General features: G+C 33.3%; 1 protein-coding gene across 4 annotated transcripts in view; it reads right to left on the bottom strand.

The window, feature by feature from the left end:
* Positions 1–23,655, bottom strand: part of PRKACB (protein kinase cAMP-activated catalytic subunit beta) — a 51,462-nt gene that overhangs the window by 21,862 nt on the left and 5,945 nt on the right. For 2 of the 4 annotated variants that reach the window (XM_001362476.4, XM_007480616.3), the window contains exons 1-3: positions 12,333–12,590; positions 7,301–7,362; positions 3,945–4,073 (exon numbers count right to left, since the gene is read on the bottom strand). In XM_001362476.4, the coding sequence (XP_001362513.1) occupies positions 3,945–4,073; positions 7,301–7,362; positions 12,333–12,519 (378 nt within the window). In that variant the 5' untranslated portion in view covers positions 12,520–12,590. Of the gene's footprint in view, positions 1–3,944; positions 4,074–7,300; positions 7,363–12,332; positions 12,591–23,655 lie in introns of those variants that run through there. The other 2 variants (XM_056815422.1, XM_056815421.1) reach the window with 1 other exon arrangement.

A 23,655-nucleotide genomic window follows, 5' to 3' on the forward strand; every position in this document is an offset into this window, starting at 1 on the left:
AGATTCACCAGGGGAATCAATCCTTTATGTATTAAGCTCCCAGCTTTATTGAAAACATAATTCTATTTATATAATTTTTTAGAAAAAACAATCTACTATATAAAGTAATGCATACCTATTCAGTAATCTAGTAGAATAGTTAGGAAAATGATTCTATGATCCCCCAATTTTCAGTTATTTGCCTAATGCAAACTAACATTTTAAAAAAAAACCAAATCCAGTGACATTTCAAAAGAAATCAGTTCAAATGTTTTGAATGATCTTTGCTAATGAACTACTATAAATATTTCCAAAAGGGAAAGGTAGTAATATCACAAAATAGTCATCTCAGTCAATTTGGAATTTTGCCAGACAAGACATAAATCTACATCTAGATTAACAATTAGGACTAAAGGAAATCATAGCTGCATCATTCTTGAATCTTTTATTACAATAAATTACTATTTTAGTATTGTTCTGTACTAAATCTATACAATATGATACAGAATATTTTCTAAATGAGGGTCTTGAGAATGGTATAAATTATATTCCTCATCAGCTGAGCTGAAAGAGAGTGCCCTCTCAGGATCCACAACTAACATCTTTTCTTAAAACATCAGTTTAGTCATTTTAACTTTAAGGTTCCTTCTTCTGGTTTCAAGTATCATTTTGGAGACTCATCAACTCATAGAATTTGAGGGTTGGAAGGGACCTCAGTGGTCATCAAGATAAAAAAAATGAATAAAACTAAGGATCTGAAAGAACTTTGCTTCTTTTCATGAGTATTCAATAGAGATGGAAGTCTATGGAAGAGAAGTCTAAGAGAAGAAATGTGATGCTTTGTTCAGACACTTGAAGTGTAGTCATATGTACAAGAGATTTGATCTGTCTTAATGAGCCCTGGAGGGCAGAAGAAGGACTACAAGGGGTTCAATTTACAGGGAACAAGATTTTGATTCTGTATGAAGAAAAACTTCCTAAAAATTATAGCTTTCAAAAAGTGGAATGGCCTCCCTTATTAGGCAGTGACTTTCCTGCCATTGAGGTCTTTAAATGCAGGCTCCAAGTCCACTTTTAGGGAATGTTGAAGGCAGAACTAAGGTTGATGAGTTCCCTTTCAACTCTGAGATTCTATGACACTAACAAATGGATCTAGATAAAAATTCATCAAATTTCACCAACCAATCATACAATTATGAGCAGATTGATACTCTTTTTATAAATTTTTGCAACAGTTAACACCATGTCTCCGTATCAAAGTTCTTGACTTCAGGTGATTCGTTTGAACTATTGTGAAGCACCAGAGTTCAAATTCTCTTTCTGACATATACTAGCTAGATAATCATGGGCAAGTCACTTACCTCTCAGTGTCCCAAGCAACTTTCTTTGAGTATAGTCTGTAGGTGAATTGCCAATCTGCATCTTTGGAGGGGGTTTCCACTTCAGAAGTTCCCCATACTTATAAAATCATGAGCCTGGACCCCTTCCCCCAACCCATTCAGAAAAAAAAAGTAGTAACTCAAACACTGTCTTAAGTCTTCTAGGTTTCTGGAGAAGAGGTTCTTCATGAGTGGTGAGAATATTCCCACCCATAAGAGCTCCTTGAATAGTTATAGTATAATAAAATGAAAAAGAATTTTGGAGACCTAGATTTAGTCCTAGCTTTGCTATTGAAAGACCAATTAGCATCTCTTAGCTTCAAATTCTTATTTGTAAATATAATACAGTTGGACTTAAAGATGAGCTATAAAGTATCTTTTAGGTCTAACATCCTATTATTCTATTCTAGTTTTTGCCAGAGAACAATAAGACAATACCTATTCATTTATAGAACATCATTGAAAAAAGAGAGTCAATACATAATTGAATTTTCCATACTATTCAAATGTTACCTTTACTTTATGTCCCCAAATATTTAAAGACTTTGGCCATTTTAAATGGGAATTTTTTTCAAATGTTTTATATATTTCCCTGCCTTCTTAAACAGAGTATATTTCAAAAAGATCTGTGATTCCTCCTTTGAAGGTATTTACTCTATTAATATAGACTACAATCTCTTCATGCCTTATTGTATGATCTCATGAACCATAATTATATATAATTAGGTGGTCAACCTTTTGGTAATGATCTACATCAAAATGATCTAGGATAGTCATTGAGGAGTAAAACTGGATATATGGGAAAGAGGTAAAATTATATTAAAATACAATTTAAATCAAGAAATAAAAAATGCTAAGGATTTGAAGAGTGTTTAGAAGTCTCATGCCTATGTAATTCTTCATGAAGAGAGTTGGGAAGTCCTAGATAATAACATTAACTATATAATAACATATAAGAAAAAATAGTTGCTGATATAAGGGTCATTTCTGAATCAGATGTCAGAAGTACAGTATGACAACTGACTTGTCACAAATATCAGGACAATATCAAACTGAAGAAAGAATAAAAATGGGACAATGTATCATACAACTAAAATCACTCCAACCTGGCCAAGTTCATCAAGTTGTAAATTACTCAATGTTGGAGCTAGGATGGAAATTTTCACTATTTCTTATGAAAGTTTAACCTCTAGAACATGATTTACATAATAGGGAGGTCAAACAACTTCAGAAAACACCTAAAACAGATGTATTCTGGGGGTGGACAATTTTGTGGATTTTAAGTAATTGAGTCTCAAGATATCTAAAAGTGGAGAAAGCACCAATTAGGAAAAAATACTTAATAGTATCATAAAAGATCAAAGAGATAGCAAAAGCAAACCTTATCAGATTCATTAGCAACCAAGTAACATGAAGCAGACCCTCTGTCTAGGAATTTGGAAGGAAATAGACAAATTAGACAGAATGAGAAGGCATGGATGGTTTCCAAACTGGACCATCAGAGTACCCACAAAGATGTAATCACAGAACTATATGCAAACTGAAGTATTTATATTTATATATATATATATATAAACATATATGTAAACATATATATATGATTGACTTCTAAGCTATATATTTTAACATCACTGATACATTTATCCAAACATTTTTTTAAATGGCTGTTTTGGTAGAGAAAACCATACATACAACCAGTTTGAAAGCTTTCATGTAATAAAAGAACTTTGCAATTTTTAAACCAGTACTGTTAAGCAGGAAATGGCATAAGCAACATTCTGATCAAACTGGGGTGGGGGAAGCAATACCAAAATATGCAGCAATACCTCTCTGACATGGTTTGTTGAGCTCTAAGAACCAAAATACTCATCTCAAGGTCTTACCTAAAATGATGTCAGTCATTTCTGGGATGCCTTGGCACCACAAAGTCGATGTTCATGAAATGTTTAAAGTGATGACTAAATGATTATACTCTTAGAATGATCTCAACTTCCAAAGTAATAGGCCTTGATTGCCTAGATAGACCAGTAACTTTGGGTTGTTGGGGCAGGAGGGTTCCATTGAGGCACAATGCTCTTAAGACAAGGAGCCCTCATTTCACACCTCTTTCCCTAAATTTTTTTTTTAGGCATTACATTTTATAGATAAGAGCAAAGATTTTCTTCTTCCTCAGTTGCTTCTCTTTAACTTGGAAGAAACATGGACTCTATTTCTGGGGTTTTCCTATTAGTTAGGCACATGAGGTGTGTGGGTATTTGATCAATTTCATCATACAAATAATTTTTTAAGCATTTTAGATGTGCTATGTTCTACAAGTCTCAATGAGGTTTAATGTGGTGGTGATATTAATGTTGGACAACCCATGCTAAATTCAAAATTTGTGTTAAAAAAGGAAAACAAAAGCATATTTAAATGGAATCATTAAAATAATTGTTTTCACAAATATTCAAACCATCAACAATTTTCATTTAAATAATGTCAAGAAATTTGAAATCAACACTAAATTATATATGAAGATACATTTAGAATCTTAGCTTTCAAAACCCAAGTTTACACTACGGATAACTCATGACAGAATGCACCAACCTTCTGCTTATCAAGGATTTTCATGGCATAATACTGCTCAGTAGCCTTGTGTTTCACAAGCATAACTCGTCCAAATGATCCAGTTCCAAGGGTTTTCTTTCTCTCAAAGTCAGATAGTTCAGCAGTGTTCTATATGTAAAAGTGTGGAGTTGATTAACAAATCAATTCAACAAACACATAAGTGCCTAACAAATTCAAGGCACGTGGAATTTACAAATGATGGGGTGTCACGCAGAAGAGGAGCTAAGACTTTTTCTGGTTGGCCCGCGAGGAGAAAACTAAGGGAAATGTGGGTGGAAATCGCGAAGAGCAAAATTAAGACTTATGATAAGAAAAAAAACTCTAGCAAGTAGAAATATACAAAAGTGAGACAGGCTGCCGTGGGAGGTCTTTAAACAAAGGTTGAATGACCACTATCCAGAATGCTGTAGAGGGGTTTCTTATTCATACATGGGCTCCACTTGAGGATCTCTGAGGTCCCTTCCAGCTCTGCAATTCTTTGATCTTGGATAGGAACTCAGATGGACAATGAGTTGGACCCAGAATTACATAGCAGGAGAGCAGGCTGGATCACCATTGGGAAACTGAATAACACCTTCAATGATCTTAAACTGCTCCCTGACACAAAGGTTCATCTCTTTAATAACTTTATCCTGTCATACTATATGGCTACAAGATTGTGATCTTAGAAAAGGAAAACAAACAAAAAACCAAAAATTGCACATGACCTGAAGGGGTAATGGAAAGACACATGGTAAGGGCAAGTAGGCTGCAGCATATTACTAATGTTTGCTCAAATGAGAAAGCCAAAAAAACATCATCAGAGACATGTATGCATGGAGAATTGTTCATGAATGGGGTATAATAGCTCCAAAACCCAAGGCTTATACTGGTATCCATGGAATATTAAAATAACCAAAGAAAGAACTCAGGGCATTGTGTAGACTCACAGAATCATTGAATCACGGAATTGAAGGGTTGGAAGGGACCTCGGTGGCCATCTAGTCCAACCCATACATGAAAGGAATCCCCACTCTGACATACCCGAAAAGTGCTCGTCCAGCCTCTGCTTGCAGAACTCCAAGAAAGTAGCCCCCACCACCTCTTGAGGCAGCCCATTCCACTCCTCTATGGAGGATTTATGGAAGGAAATAGACAAGGATTGCACAGGATGAGAAGTTGTGGACATTTCTTATATGCACCCCTGGAGGGAGTGCTCAAATTGATGGGGTCAAGCATCCACCAAAGCATCAAAGTGTAAGGTTTGACAGGATTCCAGAAAAGAATAGGGTGCATAAAAGAGCACAGACTTGGAATCAGTTTCTTCATCTTTAAAACAAGATGCTATATTAGATCTAACCACAACCACAGCTCTAGAATGCTATGAGTTTATGAAAGCATTCTTTATGTTTAATATGGGAAAACTGAATTACAGGGTATTGGGGTTGTGCATTCCCCTAGTGCCTGGTCAGCTATTGTGGATGTCTGAAAAAACCATCTATCCCAGCAGAACTCTTTCTTATATGATAGTGGTACAGGTTAGAAGGGAGAGCCAACTGGTTTCTTTTTACTAGATCACAACCAAATTCTGCTGGCAGTAGCAGAATTGCAGCACTAAGTCTGTCCCTCATTTCTGTCTCCATCATAGTTCTACTCAGTCATTGTATAATGGCAACAAAGACAGGGTTCCTGTCTCTCCTCTCAGCTGCTCTAATTGCCCAGTTCAATCTATATCATATAACTTAGAGGGAAATTCCTGGCTACTTATTGTTATTCATCTACCTTAACTTGGGGACAAAGTTAGGAAAATGATCTCCCACCCCAAAAGGGATATTGTCAAGATTTAACACAAAATATATATTATTAATGATCTTCAGAAGTTACAAATCCAAAGAAAATGTTTTTTCAAAGTATTGCTGATAAGATTAGTGGTTTTCTAAATCCCAAATATTTTAGGGCATCTTTCTAAAAGCCAAGGCATCCAATGAAAATATAACTAAGAATAAACTACAATTTTGAAACTGACATCTTATCATGACAATGTATTATAGGGACAAACTCTTAATTTGCTTGAGAAGGACATTTAAAAGAAGAGAATTGGATAGTGTAAATTTTTCAGTGTCTGGAGCTTTATCCAGGGGAAAAGACAAAACTCTAATTCTGAGCTATTTTTTAAAAGAAATTTTTCTGGAGTAGAGAAGCTCAGATCATTAAGATACCTTAGTTTATAGGAAATGTCCCTTAATAAAATCTCATTCCATTCACTATAATTCTCTACTTAACAGGCAAATTTCTGATTGTGTAATTTGTTTCTTAGGCTCATCATAAAATCATAGAATTGGAGCTGCAAGGGACCTCAGAGATAATTTATGTCAATCTCTTCATTTTATAGATGAGGAAACTGAGGCCCAGAGAAGTAAATTAACTTGTCCAAAGTCACACAAGTAGTAAAAGGTGAAGACAAAATATGAATCCAGGTGCCCCCAAGCCTTAATCTAGCACTCTTTCCATGGCACCCACGGGGGAACTTGGCGACCAAGAGAGGAGTGGGCCTCTCTAGGCAACCGGTCCAAATTTGCCGGTAAGAAGCCTATCCCCCATTGTAAATTTATAAATTGGCATTTAGGTTTATAAATCAACCTTTTGTTAATAAGGTTAACTTGAATTGATGCTCTAGAGGTTGATTACCCTCGGGTGAACTGACAAACTGAGTTTTTGAACCTTTAAATTTGAAAACAACACCCGAGAATTACAGTAAGCCCACCAGAACATCCTCACAGAATAACAGAATTTGAGAGTTAGGAGTGATGTGAAGCCTTGACTGAGCAGTTAGCTGGTTTCTTTCTGTAATTCCTTCTCTTAACTGAAAAGAAAAATCACACCACTAACTTGATGGTTCTTTTGGTAAAATTTGCTTTCATTTATATTTCAACTTTAAATTTCTAATATTTTATATCTTAATTCAACTGGTATGATGGCAGATACTAATAATGATTATATTTTAAAATTATACAGCATTTACATTTCTAGATAATAGTACTTATTATTGGTATTCAAGAATAGTAATTATCAATTATTTATACAAATATGTGCATAGCTTAGCAAAAACCTGGTAAAATTAGATTTCCATCAAGATTTGTAAAGAACAGCACCTATATTTGTTCTATGTCTCAAGATCCATATTGAAAACTTTAATTCAGTATCTTTTCACTTTAAGCACTTAAGCATATCCTAAGTCATTGCTGTATTAACAAAAATTTTAAATTGTTTAAATTTTAAATTGTTTTTTTCATTTCAGGATATCACCAAGACTTTACTTTCTTTAAGATTTTAAGGTCACATTAAAGATAATTTACCTGGGTGGGATTTTCCCATTTCCTCAAGAAATCTTCCTTGGCCCTGGACAGGAAATCTCTCACTGAAAATATATACAATACATTTTTTAGGGTTAAATCTGCATCGTGATTGTTTGAATTAGCTATAGCTATCAAAATTACTTTGTTAAAAGTGCACAACGCAGAAAATGTTATACAAGACAATGATTAACTCCTAAATATGAAGCAAGCATTGCTATTGGGTCCATAATAAAATATTAAAATCATTCCAGAATATTATTCTATGCAAATCACTTTGGTAATTCCAAATCTAATGGCAAATCAACAATATTATCTTTGCAAACAGAACTGAAGGTGATGTCAAAATTTTCAAGCCAATCCCAGACAAAATAATGATCACAAGTAAACATAGAGTAATTTCATTAATAACCATCCTGATTATAGCTGTGGATGCTATTCTGCTGTTTTAAATCACCTTTCACAAAAGTCTGTTTGCAAGTAAAAATATTGAGGGTAGAGCATCAAAGAAAGCAACAGCAGGCATACAGGACTACAATAGCACAATACAATAGAGAGGCCTACTGTCAGAGAAAACACTTTTCTTTTCACTTCTAATATTTGAATTTATAACCAGCACTTTTATAAAGTGCAGAAAGACACATCAATTTGAGATCAAATTGTTTATTATTTATATGTGTAACAAGTTTTTTATTTGCACCTATTTTTAGGTATTCCAATTTAATAAATTCATTGAAAGTGTTTTCTTTTTTGTTTTGCTGGGTCACACCAAAAAGTAATTAACAGTGGTAGTTTGCTTTTAGGTGTTTAAAAGTAACTGATTGGAAAGCATCTTTCAAGGTAAAAGAAAGCTGACAAACATGCAGGGCAATATAGGTAGTTGGGAATATAAAGCCTGGCCACAAGGCAAATGGGTATTATAATTTTTAATCAGCCTGTGTGAATCATTCTTTTCTTCAATAAATGCATATTTTTAGTATACAAATGGTGAGACAGATTAACACCTAATCTCGAATAGATGCCTTTTGTCTTAATTTTTTCTTCAAAAGTGACTTTCATCTCCCTCATTTATCTTAGTGAAGGCACAATGCAATTTAATGGTTGTTCAATGCATGCAAGACAGTATTGAGCAGAAATTTTTGAAAAGGAGAGTGACAGTATTTCCACTATTTCTATCTTAGTTCCATAGGTTCCTTTTTTCCCTTTCACCTTCCACATCCAGTCAGTTATCAAATTTTGATAGTTCTCTTTCTCTATCTCTCAAACTATCCTTTTTTTGTTCACATGGAAAAGATAGATAAATAGAACTGAGAAGATAAATGTAGATTATATACAGAGTTTCTTGAATGTGGTTCAGAGAGAAACCATAGAAGGGGAAAGGAGTAACTCTTTTTCAAAAATTATCCCTAGAATGCCAATCATTAAAACAGTCTCTATATGCCATCTATGTGACTATCACTTCCAAGATCTAGCTAGAAAATATATTCATTATAGTGAACCAATAAGGTCTCAAAATTTAAATTATATTAAATTTTAGAGATTTGCCTGGGGCAATGAGAGAGAAAATACTTGCTCAGGGTCATAAAGCCAATAAGTGTAAGCTTTGAACTCAGATCATCCTGACTTCAAGTCTGAATCTATTCATGGCACCATGGCATGTCTTTTTCATGTGGCCAACTATCCTAAAGTTACAGGTTTCATTTTAAATGTGCAGTTTAATGTCCTATTCTATTATGGAATAGACTATGCCAAAAATTTTTTTTAAAAGGCTCAGGGTGGAAGACCATAAAGGAAATTAATTATCCCATTAAAATTAATGGGTTATTATTTCTCTCTAAAGATTTCTCTGAAATTTTTAAAACAAAAGTCAGGGAAACAATTTTATCTGAATTTCAAGTTAGAGTATTTATAGGATCACATTTAGAGCTAGAAGGGATCTTAGCAATCACTTATTACCAACTCTTCATTTTAAAGATGAGCAAAGGGAGGCCCAGAGAGCAGAAGTGATTTTCCCAATATGATACAGGGAGAAGTAGCAGGGCCGACATTTGAAGTTATGCTCCCTGCCTCCAAATACATCATTCTTTTTATTATGTTACCCTGTTTTAAAATATCTCAATAAAGTATGCATATACATTATCTCAAGGCTGACTAGTATTTTTTATATCATTGCAAGTGAGAATCTTAAATATTAGGACACAAATTATCCAATTGAAAATAACCTGATTATTTTTAGGATCCAGGTGCAAGAAAATAAACCATATCTTCTAATTACCTGACTTTAATTCATTGATTTACAAGACTTTTTATATGAAAGTCTTAAAATGGTACATTAAAATCCCAATGAAAGAAAAGCAAGGAACTTACATATTAGCATTGGCTCCTGATAGAGGAGCTATTCATATTTCCCAGTTTTTATGAGACTTTTATTTAGCTGCTCTAAGTGGATGAACACAAAAGTCTCAACACATTTTTTTAAATTTAATGTAGTACTGGCTTTAGTCTTCCCCTAGAAAGGAAAGGCTTTTTTTCTTTATGTCTAAATATGTTTTTATAAATAACTGAAAAATGAAAGATATCATATATTCACCACTCATACTGAAAGACCAGCCTTTCCAAAATAACCATCTTATAGTACTGTGAGTTATGCTAGTCTCTAGAGATGGAAGCACTGATTTTGTCAGTACATTCACTGGAAATGGAATACACCATATATAGGAATGGGGGGAAGAGCTTTTTTTCCTTAAGAAATCTTCTGGAAATTAAGTCCAATTAACCAACCCATCGTGCCCTAGCTAACACTGGATAGTACCTAAGATGAGCATTTGTCTGTTATGCTCTCATCTAACCACCCTTTTCCTCTTGAGGATACCACTACTATATCAGTCTAAAATGACAGAGAAAAAACATTCAAAACCAGTATTTTTAAGAGATTCTCAATTATACTTAGCATGAGCTGTTACCATGGCAACATTAGACCAGAATTATCGGTTCACTTCTAACCAATGAGTAGTTGTTCTAAAGCTTTAATCAATCCAATCACATAGGATTCTCCTCTATGTTTCTCGTGTTAGATGATTTAAAATGTACCCTCATATGTCATTTCCAGAATTCATCTAGCAGTAACACTTCTTACAACTCTCAAAGATATAAAAGTTTATTCATGAATTACTGTTTTCCTCAAGCACAGTGTTTATTTCTTGAATCCATCCTGAATCTGGCAAAGGCCAAACAACAAAATAACTTGTTCTAAATATCCTTCAATTACACTCAGTTCTTATTGCTAGCAGCCAATCTCACAGATACTAAAATGCTGTGCTTTTGCCAGTGACTATTGCAATGAATCTTATTACCCAGCCTGGCAATAGCTTTTATTTTTCATGGACCAGGATGAAAGGGAGCTGCATTGTACAGTACTGCTAAAATAAACTACTAGAGCTTGCTATACTTTGAAAGTGACATAAAATGTTACATTAAATATACCTACACTTGAAAAGGAAGCACACTAACATTTTTAAACTCTTATTAAATTCAGTATTACAAGTGCTGCTAAACTTCTTGCCCTTCAAAACTGATTTTGTCCTGGCTTGTCAATCATGTGAAATCTGCAGATCATCACTAAGATGGCAAAAATCAGGGGCTATAAGATGTCAGAGGTACTGACAAATTATATAAATTACTTTGGACATTAATGAAAAGAACAATGGATTTGAAGTAAAATAAACTTGATTAAAATATCAGTTCTATCATTTACTGCCTGCATGATCTTGAACAGGTCACTAACCTTCTTTGTGATTTCATTTCCTTACCTACCAAAAGTAAATATTTCTAAACCTATATAACTCATTTTAGCAATTCATTATATACTATTTTTGTTCTTTACATTTTTTACATTGTCCTTATTGATTTTCCAAAAAAGTTCTGTCAGATTAAATATATGTAAACCAAGTAATTATTTTAAGAACCTGATGCTTCAAGAATGGCAATTACCCAGGTCTGGTCATAACTGTACTCTCCTGAGACAGTGATTCATTATAAGACTTATGGAGCAAAGACCAGACACAATGTGATTTTTTAAATTAAATTTTAAAGGTCAAAACAGAACAAATAGAATGTGTTTTTAAATGTAGTGATAGCATTTTGAGTTAGTTTTGTGAAACGAATCAGACCAATACATCATTATGTCATTTCAATTGTAGGGTCTACAATAGCTTCCTTTTCCTCTGATTTCTAAAGGAGTCAATATAAAGTACTCCACATGTCCAGGTGAGATAATACATAAGCTACTTCTCCATCTAAAAAGGGTATCAGTTAAAATGACTCTTAAGAAACTTCTGAAATGGTGCCAGATGTATGGGTCACATTTAAAGAGTTCATTTAAAGACTCCCTTATCTATAACACTGAATAAGAATCAACTTCCTCCTACTAATTAAATAAGCTAGAGAATAACTGATGTATGCATCAAAATAGTTACCATTTTATTATAAATTCTACTCTTTCATTGGCAGAAATTATAGATTATATAAAAATTAAAGTTATGAATGACAACTAAATGCATAATTTTGGAAGCAAGCTCAATAAAAGCAATAATATGAACCTTTTAACTTTGTAGAATCCTGCTTATAATGCTAAAATGACGCTCAGAAACTGCAATCCAAATGAAAACATTCTTCAACTAAAAACACATTTTCCACAAAATTTGAGGCTTAGCACCTCCAAGGACCTAAAGGGAATTGATTTTTGAATCTACTAATTTTCCTTTGAATCTACAGAATCAATAGACACCACCAGGCTGCCAAAAGACAACCCTAAAACTTATCTAATGCTGATCAAGAAAAACAAAACTGCAGAGCTATGGAGTAATATGGGAGTAGCTTCAACTTAAGCCCACAAAATGTCCTTCTCTGAAGGAATAAGAAGATATGAGTCAGAAAAAGATTCCAACAACATTTTGCTTCTTAAATTAAACTCTGTCATCTTCCCTGGGCTTTTGTTAGTTATCAGCAAGCGGAAAGCTATCAGAGGAAGACTTACTTGATCTGTCCCATAAAGCAGTGTACTCAGAGAAATGAAGGCTCTCATTTTCCAGAGTAGTTTTCACATCATGAGCTGCACCTTTAGGCTGTCTATGAAACAATCGGCTAGCAAAACCTTCAAGTTTTTGAAGAGTAGTGGTAGTCCCTGTACACTGGTTACAAGGCAGCTCCTTCCGAGCTGCCATTCATCTACATAAGACTTTTCTATACCAGAGACGATATCCAGAAGGAGCTCAATAACTTCTAACATCGAAACTACGAGCTATGCAAGTGTCAAACTTCCTGTTTGCAGAGTATTCAAACCACTACTGCTGTTCTGTTTCCTGTCACTATCAAACAGCATATTTCTGAGCTTTTCTTAGCAAAATTCTCTTTTCATCTCACTAAAGGTGGTGATTAAAAAAAAAAACACTCTGGCTATGTTTTCCCCATTTTGTACATTAGAATTAAATTTTTTCACCTTAGTATGGATCTTGATTCAATTTCATTTGATTAGACTGAGAACATTGCTTTAGCCATTCAAAAATTGGAAACCTAAATCTTCATTCCTAAACATTAGCTAGTCCTTCTAGTTTTGTGCCATCTGGAAAAATCTGATAAAATATTCAGTCAATAAAATATGGCTCTGTGGACATGGTCTGCTGGAGGATGCCCCTTGTGACTTCCTTCCATTAATTACCAGTGAAATATAAGAAAACTATGCTTGAAGCATAGTCCTGATCTACCATTTTGGTGACACTGTCAGAAAAGGGATGGGATTAGTCTGCTATAACTTGTTCTTGATGAGCCCTGATGCCTGATATTCACAACTACTTCCTTTTCTGCATGCTCACACATAAGCCCTTTAATAATGTGCTCTAGAATTTTGTGAGGACCCAAAGTCAAGCTTTCCAGCCTAGAGTTTGAAAAATTCACCTCTTCACCCTACCCTCTTTTTGACAAGTTATGGGCCATTTGCCCATTTCCAGTCCTAAGGACCTTCTGTCTCTCTGCCTCCCTTTCTCTCCCTTGCCCCATTTCTTTCAAGAAATCTTTTTCAATTTTTCTAACTCTCATAGATTCCTATCTTCTCTAAACTCCCACACCATCTATTTATACTGCATGATTTAATATTTCTCTTGATTTCTAAAACCTATTTGTATCCTTTAATTAAACTTTAAGTTCCCTGAGGACAGGCTATGATTATTTATTTTCTTATCTTTTCTTGACAATGTGCTGCACAAAGTAGATACTTAATGTTTTTCAAATAAATTTCCCTTACTGCTTATCATTTTTCACCACCATTGGTTAAATTATTATTATGTTAACAAATATAGGAAGAAATTACTACTCTAAGGTTTTTTCAATTGACACATTTTCCAGAGCCTAAAGTTCAAGGATACCTGAGTTAAAAGTTAGCAATCTCCTAAATTCCAGAGTTGAACTCTGATTTAATTGATAAAAATATGACTATGTTCTCCAAATAAACATAACCTATAATATCAAGTAGAGAAGATTCAATGGCTAAGTAGTTGTAAAAAAATAAACTGAAAAAACTTTTACATAATTTCAATGAAATCACAAAGGTTTGTTATGAATTTATATCGAAAATATGGTATAGGGATATAAGAATCCTATATCATATTTTCTAAAAATAGCAATTTTAAGAGGAAGTTGTTACTATGGTCCTGCTGGTCTCAGTCCTATTTTAATTCAGAAGAACTCTACTGGCATCTACTGCTTGAAGGGAACAACTACAGTTGTAACACAACTTTGATTTGTTTTGTAAATAAATCAATCCTTGAAAAGGTTGATGTTTGTCAACTGAGTTCATCAACATCAAATTTAGTTTCAATTTTACTTATTAGTCAACCATTGGAAACATCATGGCATAGTATATAAGACATAGGAACTGGAGTCAGGATGATGTAGATTCACATCCTACTTCAGATACTTACTAGCTGTGTGACCTTGGGCAAGTCACTTAATTTGTTTGCTTCTCAGTTTCTTCAATTGAAGATATAAGGATTGGACTCAATGGCCTTTTAAAGTTCACTCCTGCTCTAAATCTAGGGATTAATAAGTGCTTTGTACTACATAATGCTTATTGAATTGAAGTATAAACTAAAATGGCATTCTTTTTAAAAATAGTACCTTATTAAAGAATATTATCTATGAGGAAAATTATTGCCAGATTTTGTTACACTAATCTATTTCATATAAAAGGAGAGAATATAAAATTTGCATTTTAATGGGATACTAATAAACTGTAGATACTGATGAAATTTAGGAAATCATAGAGTTTCCAAAATGTACAGATATATAATGAGCCTATTTTTAACTCATTCATTTAGTCTCTGCCTAATCTAAGACTCCAAGCTTCATTAAGCTGATATCCAAAGATCTTGATTGGTCTGAAACCTTGGAAACTTCTCTAGAGCAAGTTTGGAACCCATTGATCCCTAGAGAGAACTAGACACCTTTAGAATTAGCTAAACTCTGAGACAGCTGCAGACTGGAGCTATCTCAATCCATGCTACTCTTAAGATAGTCAAATAACTATGCTGATTTTTGCTAGCACTGCTACCACCAAAACCCAAAATGTTTCATTTATAAATACATCTATTTTATCACACTACTTTTTGTCCATTTTATATTTAAAGCAAAGCTTGCATTAATTGAGGCTTAATGGTTTGTAATATTTCCAGATAAAATGATTTATTCATATTAATGAACCCTGAATAAGTTATACTGATAGACACCCTGTTATTAGAACTAAATATTAATACATACATGAGCTAAAAGTCTTGATTAACTGGGACTTTGTTATAGTTTAGGCTTTATGCAATCTGGTAGGTAATTAATTCAATCAAGTAACAAAGGTTTTTTAAGTACCTCAACTGTAAGGGGACAGACTGTGTTAGTACTGAAGATACAAAGACAAAAAAGGTAAAATGTCCTGAGACAAATTATTTAACCACTCAAAGTTTAAGGTGTTTAACTTGTAATACAGAGATAGCGCCACTGGTTTTGTTGGACTCATGGGGATATTTAAGAGGATCAATGTAATAATGTCAATATTGTGAAACAGCCAGATTGGGGACTCAGGAGAGGATCTGAGCTTTTTTTTTTTTGACTCTCCCTTTTTATGTGACTTCATTATTTCCTGCCACAGTATATTTGGCACTGAGTTGCTAACATTCAAAGGGTTTTCTAATCTCATTAATTAGTTAAAAGGCCATTATGTTCTCTTTCACATCTACTTGTTATCTTTGTGGTTTCATCTGCAAAATGGCCTCAGATTAGACTGTCTTAATTGAGTTTGATACCAAGTTCTCTGAACTCTTGTTTTCCCTTGAGCAACTTTTCACAGGTTTGTAAAATGAGACTGTTTACTATTATTCTCTTCCTATACATCTTGCAAATGAGTTTGTTCATATATTGTCCTTGGCTAATATGCTTGTTCATTGGCAAAGAAATCAAGTACTTATTAACTAAAAAGAGTTTATTTTCTCTTCTGGCCTCCTCATTGTAGCAATTGCCAGGCATAGTTTACTTTTTCCAAAAATGGTGATGTAGTTAATGGCTTTATTTTCATCCATTTCTTATTTTTTTGAGTCTATAGATTATTTAAATAGAAGTGGCTAGAGTTACTGTAATCTAATTTTTATGTTTACTTCCAATTTTAAATTTATTTTAACCTTTGCTCTAACCAATCAAACAATAGTTTAGACACTTATTATCATTATGACCTTGAGTAACTCTTCATCTAAAAGAAGAGAGAATTATGAACTAGATGACTTCTAATGTCCCTTTCAGTTCTAAATCTAATTATCCTATGATCCTAATAATAAAAAGTGAAGTCTATCAATGACTGTATCACAAAAATGTTTGTGGGACTAAATCCTTTCAAAGGAATGCCTGATTATTTATTCTTATGACTGATTTGTCATAGAGAGAAAGGAAATGCTTTTATAACATGTATCCAAAACAAGTGAGCCATTTGAAATAAGTTCTGGATAGGACAATAATCTAAATTTATAATTTTGATCAACAACTGAATTAAGCAAATTTTCAAAAGTCAATTTATAATACCAATTAGGAATAAAATTTGCAGTCTCCAACTGTCAATTAATTCTAACAGAAAATAAATACAATGTTCTAATTTATCTCATGGTCAAAACAGCACAGAATGATAAAAAATTGATGATGAAGGACTAATTATTCTGAAACATGCTGTGTGACCTGATTAAAAGCAACTATGCTCAACTTTCTACTCATATCACCTAATGGTAAAGCTATTGTGTAAATTAATCTCATTCTTCTTATCCAAAAGGACAGTGTTTTGTTTACATTGGATATATCTCTTGTAAAGAGCACCTCCAACAGAGTTTAATATAACTGCTATCATTCATTTTCCCCCAATAAATGGAGATTTTAGAATGCTGAGTTCCTTGTCTTCAAAGAAGGAGGGGATCAAATAATAAATATATCAGCAACTTAGGGGCAAGGGAAGAGGATGACCAATACATCCATATAGTCATCCATCAAAGTGACTGATTCATGCATTTACAGATCTACAGAGAAAAATCTAGATTCCCTTATTCCTCTATTACCTTTGGTCAAATTGGGGATGGAGGCTACAGGGGAAACATATAACTCATACAAAGAGGTAAGCAAATACAATTTAATCTAAGGAGAGGACAAACACTAGGAAGAAATTCCCTTTTTGAGTTGTTTTTTTTTTTTTTTGTAAATCCCAATTCAATTACACATGGAAATCAACCTTATTATATTTTACCTCCCATTATTCAAGACTTGTTCACATTTGAAGAATCATAGATTTTTAGACTTGGAGCCTTGAAGTCCAACACATTCATTTACCTACAATCATTTAGTCTAGTCATTTACAGATTAAGAAAATAGGACCTAGAGAAGTCAGGTAACTGAATCATCTTATGGCAAAACTAAAACTGGAACCCAAGTTTCCAGACTCCAAATTCAGTGCTCTTTCCACTGCATCACAGAGTCTCTTGGCATATACTTTTTCCCCAATAAAATTCTCAGGATACATTCTCAACTTCCATTTTCCCAGAAATATATGTTTATACAGAATGACCTTGGTCCCAACTCATTCTATAAAAACAGGATTTTGCTGTATATTTATTTATTCATTTCCTCCTAACAGTCACCTTAAAACTGTGGCTCTGAAAACGACTTCTTTCTTGAAGGCTTTCAATGCTCCATTGAAGATAGGGATGAGGTCAGTCAGTGTATATACTTTACTCTATCTTACACTTTTATGCCTTTCTATGGCTCTTTTTGCCTTGTCATATTCCTTCTTTTATCCTCTTTTCAACTTCCCACTTCAAAACAGAACATTGCCTTCAACACCAATAAATACTTCATACCAATAAAGTATCAGGTGAGTACAGAAAAAAAGCAGAAAGCCAAAAAAGGAGACCAGTCAACACATTTTCACTCCAATTAAATAATCTCCTACTATTGATAATTTGCCTTTGGACATCTAAAGCTTGACAAGAAATAAGCCAATGTACTTATTTTTTCAACAATATTGTAATTGGGAAATAAACTGTTCTATGTAAATGAATCAGTATAGCATGTGTATCTTAGGTTAAGTTTTAGAGAGACAAGAAGTTGCTAGAATGCTAGAGCTTCAGGGAGACTAACACATTTTAATATAAGATTGTTTTGAATTTTAGTCCTCTAGTCCTCTAGGACTGAATTCCTTTACCTGAGATCCATTAATTAGATTTCAGGGGGACTGTGAACTTACATGGGGAAAAAATCAACTTATTTTTACTGAAAACCATTGTTAAGACAAGGTTCATAAACTTTACCACACTGAGAAAGAGAATCTATGATTAAAAAAAGATCGAGAACTTGACTTAGAATCAACCCTACCATAACTATATATCTTATGATTTAAAACACCTTTCCCCAAATGAAACTTTTTAAAATTTTATTTCTATATGAATAAAATTTTGAATTTTTAACAAGGATTTCATGATGAATAGTAAGATAATTGGGATGTTGACAAAGTGGGGAATGTCAATCAGTAAAATACATTTACAGAACAAAAAGCTTAGTTCCTGAATCAGAATTTGATAGTGCTTTCAGCAAATTTCCAAATAGCTCCCCCATTGTAAAAGGAGAATGGGGAAGGGAAGAGGAGAGAGGGAGAGAGAGAGAGAGACTGGGGAAAAACCAAAAATGTTTCCACCATTTTTGATCCATATATACTATGTAAAATGTGGACACTAGCCTTAGTGGCCTCTAAGGTCTTTTTCCATCTCAAAAGCTATGGTTCTAAATAGCTTTGATATCTCAAATGACCTAAATTTTAAAAAATATGCTTTTATAGCTTAGAAAAGCACTAAGACTTTTGGAACATCCTGTTGAAGTATAAATCTAGATACCAAGGAGTTTATTTAGGTAGGAACCTCAAATGAATATCAATATTTTAAAAATTGAAGTAAAGAGGAGGAAATTACAATCCTCTGTTCTTCCATTAGCAAAATTAAGATGAAAATATTTGATATTGAATTCCAGAAACATTTTATTTTACATTTTAATCAAATGTATTCATAATTTCTAAATCACTATTTTAAGAGTTCTTTTGGAAAAAAACTCACTAACTTTGGCAAACTCCTTAGAAAAATATAGCACTTACTCACATCTCAGGAATTAAAACATGGAAGTATTTAAGAAGAAAAAAATAGCTTATAGAAACCAATAATGAACTTAATTACCAATGATCTATGTGTCAGTGACCTACTTTGTAGAAAATTTATATTTTGAATTCACTTAGCCACTATGATCTGGAATATTACTCAGTTTACTATCTCCTACCCCTCATCTAGCTGATGCTCTGGAAATATAATCTAATTTTAATATCTACCAAGTTAAACAGAGTTAGTCCAACTTAAATGGAGGATAATTTTTCATCTAAAATTTCTTTTTAAAAGGGCATTCCAAAACAAATGTGTTTATTTTAAATAGTCTGTACTATAATTTCCATCAATAAACTTGAATAACTGAAAACTGATGATGTAGCAAAATATGTCATTCTGCTCTTTATGCAGTTTTAATTTGACAATTTTTTATCTATATGGTGATAATCATGCTAGAAAGAATTAGAAAAGCATGAATTCTAAAACTGTTCTCAAAAAATCTAAGGATTTGAGGCTGCTTTTACATTGCTCCTATTCTTTTTAAATTACTCATTAATATTTCTACTAATGCCAATAAAAACATTTAGGTCCATAGTTTCTAATTTTCAGCATATTAATAATTTATAGAAATAATGGGCTATCAAATATGCTGAAAGCTTGTTGAATTGAATTTTCATTATTTGGTAAAAGTGAATACAAGCTTCAAAAAGCTTTGATAAATGGCAATTTGGGGTTTATCACAATTATAAACTCTTTGAAATGCACAAAAATATAAAATATACAACATGATTCTGTAAACATGGGCACTTAACCTAAAATCTGTTGGAATTTTGGTTGGGGAAAAAAATCACATCCTTATTTTCACTAATGTCTAGCTAAAATTAGCGTTTCTTTCCATTAAGAATTTATTTTTAAGAAAAAAATTTAAATGGTCTAAAGTCTTTGATAGACTGCCAAAGACATCACTAACAAAGAGGTTCAGAAGCCCTGTTTCAGACAAGAGGAACCCAGCCTCTAAACATTTAGATCTAAATTATCAACCATCATTACTTTTTTCCCAATCTTTCCTTCCATATTTCAAGGATATGAAAATTTGGTAGTGTAGCTAGGATATCAGGATGTCACAATATGTGAAAACTAGAAAAAAGAGAATGAAGGGGTTTGTTTCAGTGAAAAGAATATTGAATTTGGAGTCACTCAGCCATGGCTACAATCCTGACTGACATTCTCTAATTACTCCCTCAATCTCTCTATACCTCAATTTGTCATGTACAAAAGGGGGTTAACAATACTTGCACCATCTACTTTGCAAGGTTGTCATACAGAAAACACTTGGAAAAATCTAAATGAATTATATAAATGTTCACAATTTACTATACATTTCTAGGGGAAGAAGTTCTGTCTGTGTATAAGTCGACTATATTATGACTCCATAATGAAATGTGGCTTTACATTTCAACATTAAGAGATGAGGCTGGAGTTCTCTTACTGCTTTCATGCAATCAATGGTCCACAAAAAAAGATTGAAAATATTCTCATTAATGTTTTATATCAAATTAAGCAAGCTTGCTAATATTCTTAAAGAGATATAAAATTTTAAATTCCTTTGATAATTTGAAGAAATGGATCTATTTATAAACTAATAAAATAGGTATTCAAAGACTAAAAAAACTGTGAAAGATTAAACAAACATGAATATGCCAAGAAAAAAACAAGGGGTGGGGATCATAGTTGACTGCAAGCTAACTGAGTCAACAACATAATACCACTTAGTAAAAAGGCTTATAGGTTCCAGAATATCTTAGTGGAAACCTTTTCACTAATCTACACACTTTAAAATAGCTTTATTTGAGCATTCCGTAATATTCTGTCATCTGTGTGAAGAATGGACATAAGAAGGGAGATATTGGAGGCAGAGAGACCAATTAAGAGGCTGCTAGGATACTTCCTAGGAGAGGTGATGAGGGCCTAAATTAGGGTGTTGAGATGAAAGAGATGTAGGTCAGGTGATAATGCAATCAGAAGTGCAAGCATGACCAGATCCAAAGAGTTTGAGGAATAGCTAGCAGGCCAGTTTAACTGGAATGGAGAGTGCATGAAGGGGAGTGATAGGAAATAAGCCTAGAAATGTAGGTAGGTGGGAACTACCTTATGTAGGGCTTTAAATACTAGGCTGAGGAGTTTGTATTTTAGGAGCCATGGAAGATTTTCAAGTAGGGTGGTAACAGACCTGTGTTTTAGGAATGTCAATTTGGCAGCTGGGTGCAGGTTTGCCAAGAGATGGAAGACAAGTAGACAAATTAGGAAAATATTCTAATAGTACAGGTGAGAAGTTATCAGGGCTTGAATTTAGGATTGGCTATATAGCTTTTTTTTTTTTAAAGAATCATCTGAAAAACTAAGATACCCCAGAAAGTTTGGCAAAACAGGTGAAACAGGGAATTGAAGAGTCCTCAGTAGTTTTAGAATCAGAAATCAAAACCTGACCCTATGAACCTGCTCCTTTTCACTTATGTGGCTTTGGAAGATACTTAACTTCTCTGGGACTCAGTATCCTGACACTAAAATGTCTAAGGCTATATTTGAAATCAGGACTTCCTAACTTTAGGCATGGCATTTTATCTACTGTACCACCTAGGTACCCGTAATTGAAACACAAGGTAAGATTGCTCAGGAAACTCACAGCTATAGATAGATCCAGCATAAATTAAGTTGGTTGATATATTTTTTAAAAAAACTATTAAAAATTCATGCTTTTGAAAACACCCTTGGAGTCTATGACAGAGTCTCAGAACAATCGCTTTTCAGATATGGGTCCTGGAAATCTGAATGACTGTATCATCATTGACTCGCCCACCTGGTACTCCACTCCTCTAGGGTGAATACCAAAACAACAACTAAATAAAATTCCTGAAAGGGCAGGGATCACAAACTACAATTACATATTGATCCCCCTCCTCAATGTGATATACTGGGTCAATGCTTACCTTATATATCAGTGGTTGCACAAGAAAAAATTAACTAAAGCTCATGGCCTCAGTTATATCTTTCTGGTTGACTTTCTTTACTTGATTTAATCATATAAATTTAGAATTCAATGGAACCTTCTTCATAGACACCTCAGAATCATCTAGGTCAACCCTCTCACTTTAAAGATGAGGAAATTAATTTAGAGAAGTTAAATGATTTGTTATAGATTAAATGGGTACAAACTGGTACAGGTGAGATCTAAATTCTAGAGCTCTAACTCTAAATCAATTGAAATATTCCACTTTACCATTAATTAGGTGGAATATTTTTATTAACATCTAGCACCCTCAAACTTACACCAAGACTCATGAGTAGAGTCTCTGGGCAATTTATTTATGGATGGATCATCTACCCCTCCCTTTTATACTGATCTCTCAACCTCCATTTTCTTAGGCTGGGCCTTATTCTTTTTAGTAATCCTAAGAGAGAAGCTATTCTAGAGGATAGAAAATTGATCTAATTGCCCTTATCTAGCCCTCCATTTGCAATTTGTTTTAAGTACCCCATAGTTTTAATGTTAATATAAAAATATATAAACCTCTAGCTCAACAAAGTTCAAATTCTTATGAAGGCAAGGTCTTTCTCACCAACCAAGTACCTCACATAGAGGAAAATCTGTTTCATAATTATCCATGCATATTGCTAATCCAAGTCATACATTTTATAAATTCACAAGTTACCAGGATAATACTCAGCATGCCATATCACCACTAGTAGAAATAACATAGTTCAAGTGCATTTACCAGTAGCTTTACCAGTGGCACCAGAAACATTTAGATAGAGCAAAATTAAAAGTGTTTGATTTTATGACAATACATTTTTTAGGAGCATCTGTCTTTAAAAAGGTGATAATGGGATGACTTACTTATGGTCATTAAACTTGTAAATTAGAAATATTTATTTTGTTTACTATCATCTAAAATGTATTTGCTTTAAAAACCAGAAATTTTGGATTATCTGATGTAAAATAGTTTATCCATATAGTTTTGGGGAATACCGATGATTGGAGTAAGTCACAAAAGACCTGCTTTTCTTATTAATTTTTAAAGGAAACCATACTAATTAATAAATTGATGACTTTATAAACCTAAACTTAATTAGAGCTAATTTAAGGTTATCGATTTTATTTTTGTAAAAGCAACTCAGGAATACTATCTACTAAGGCAGGGGTTAACTTGGGACCTCTGAACTTAAAAACAATTTAATGACTACATTTCAGTATATTTTGTTTTATTTATTTATTTTGAAATATGATTCTGAGGAGTCCATAGATTTTACCAGACTGCTCAAGAGGTATAAATAAGGTGAGGAACCCCTGCTTTCATCTTCTACTTTATCTCCATTATCTCTTGGGAATCAGAGAAAGGCCACACAGGACTAAGGGACATTAATATTTTTTTTCCTTTAAAATGATCAAAAATTTTATCTTCTAAAGGCCAGTATGGTAGTGCTAAGTCTCTTGGTAATTAATTAAGCTATTCCTTGAACAAGAGATTCACTTTATTAACTGGATCACATAAAAACTTTTCCATCATAGCAGTACCTGCTAAAGCTTATGCTTCACTGGCAGAGGAAGAACACATATATTTGTGTGTCTATATATGTGTATAATTTAAA

This window comes from Monodelphis domestica, chromosome 2 (assembly GCF_027887165.1).
Source record: "Monodelphis domestica isolate mMonDom1 chromosome 2, mMonDom1.pri, whole genome shotgun sequence".
NCBI classification, from domain to species: domain Eukaryota; kingdom Metazoa; phylum Chordata; class Mammalia; order Didelphimorphia; family Didelphidae; genus Monodelphis; species Monodelphis domestica.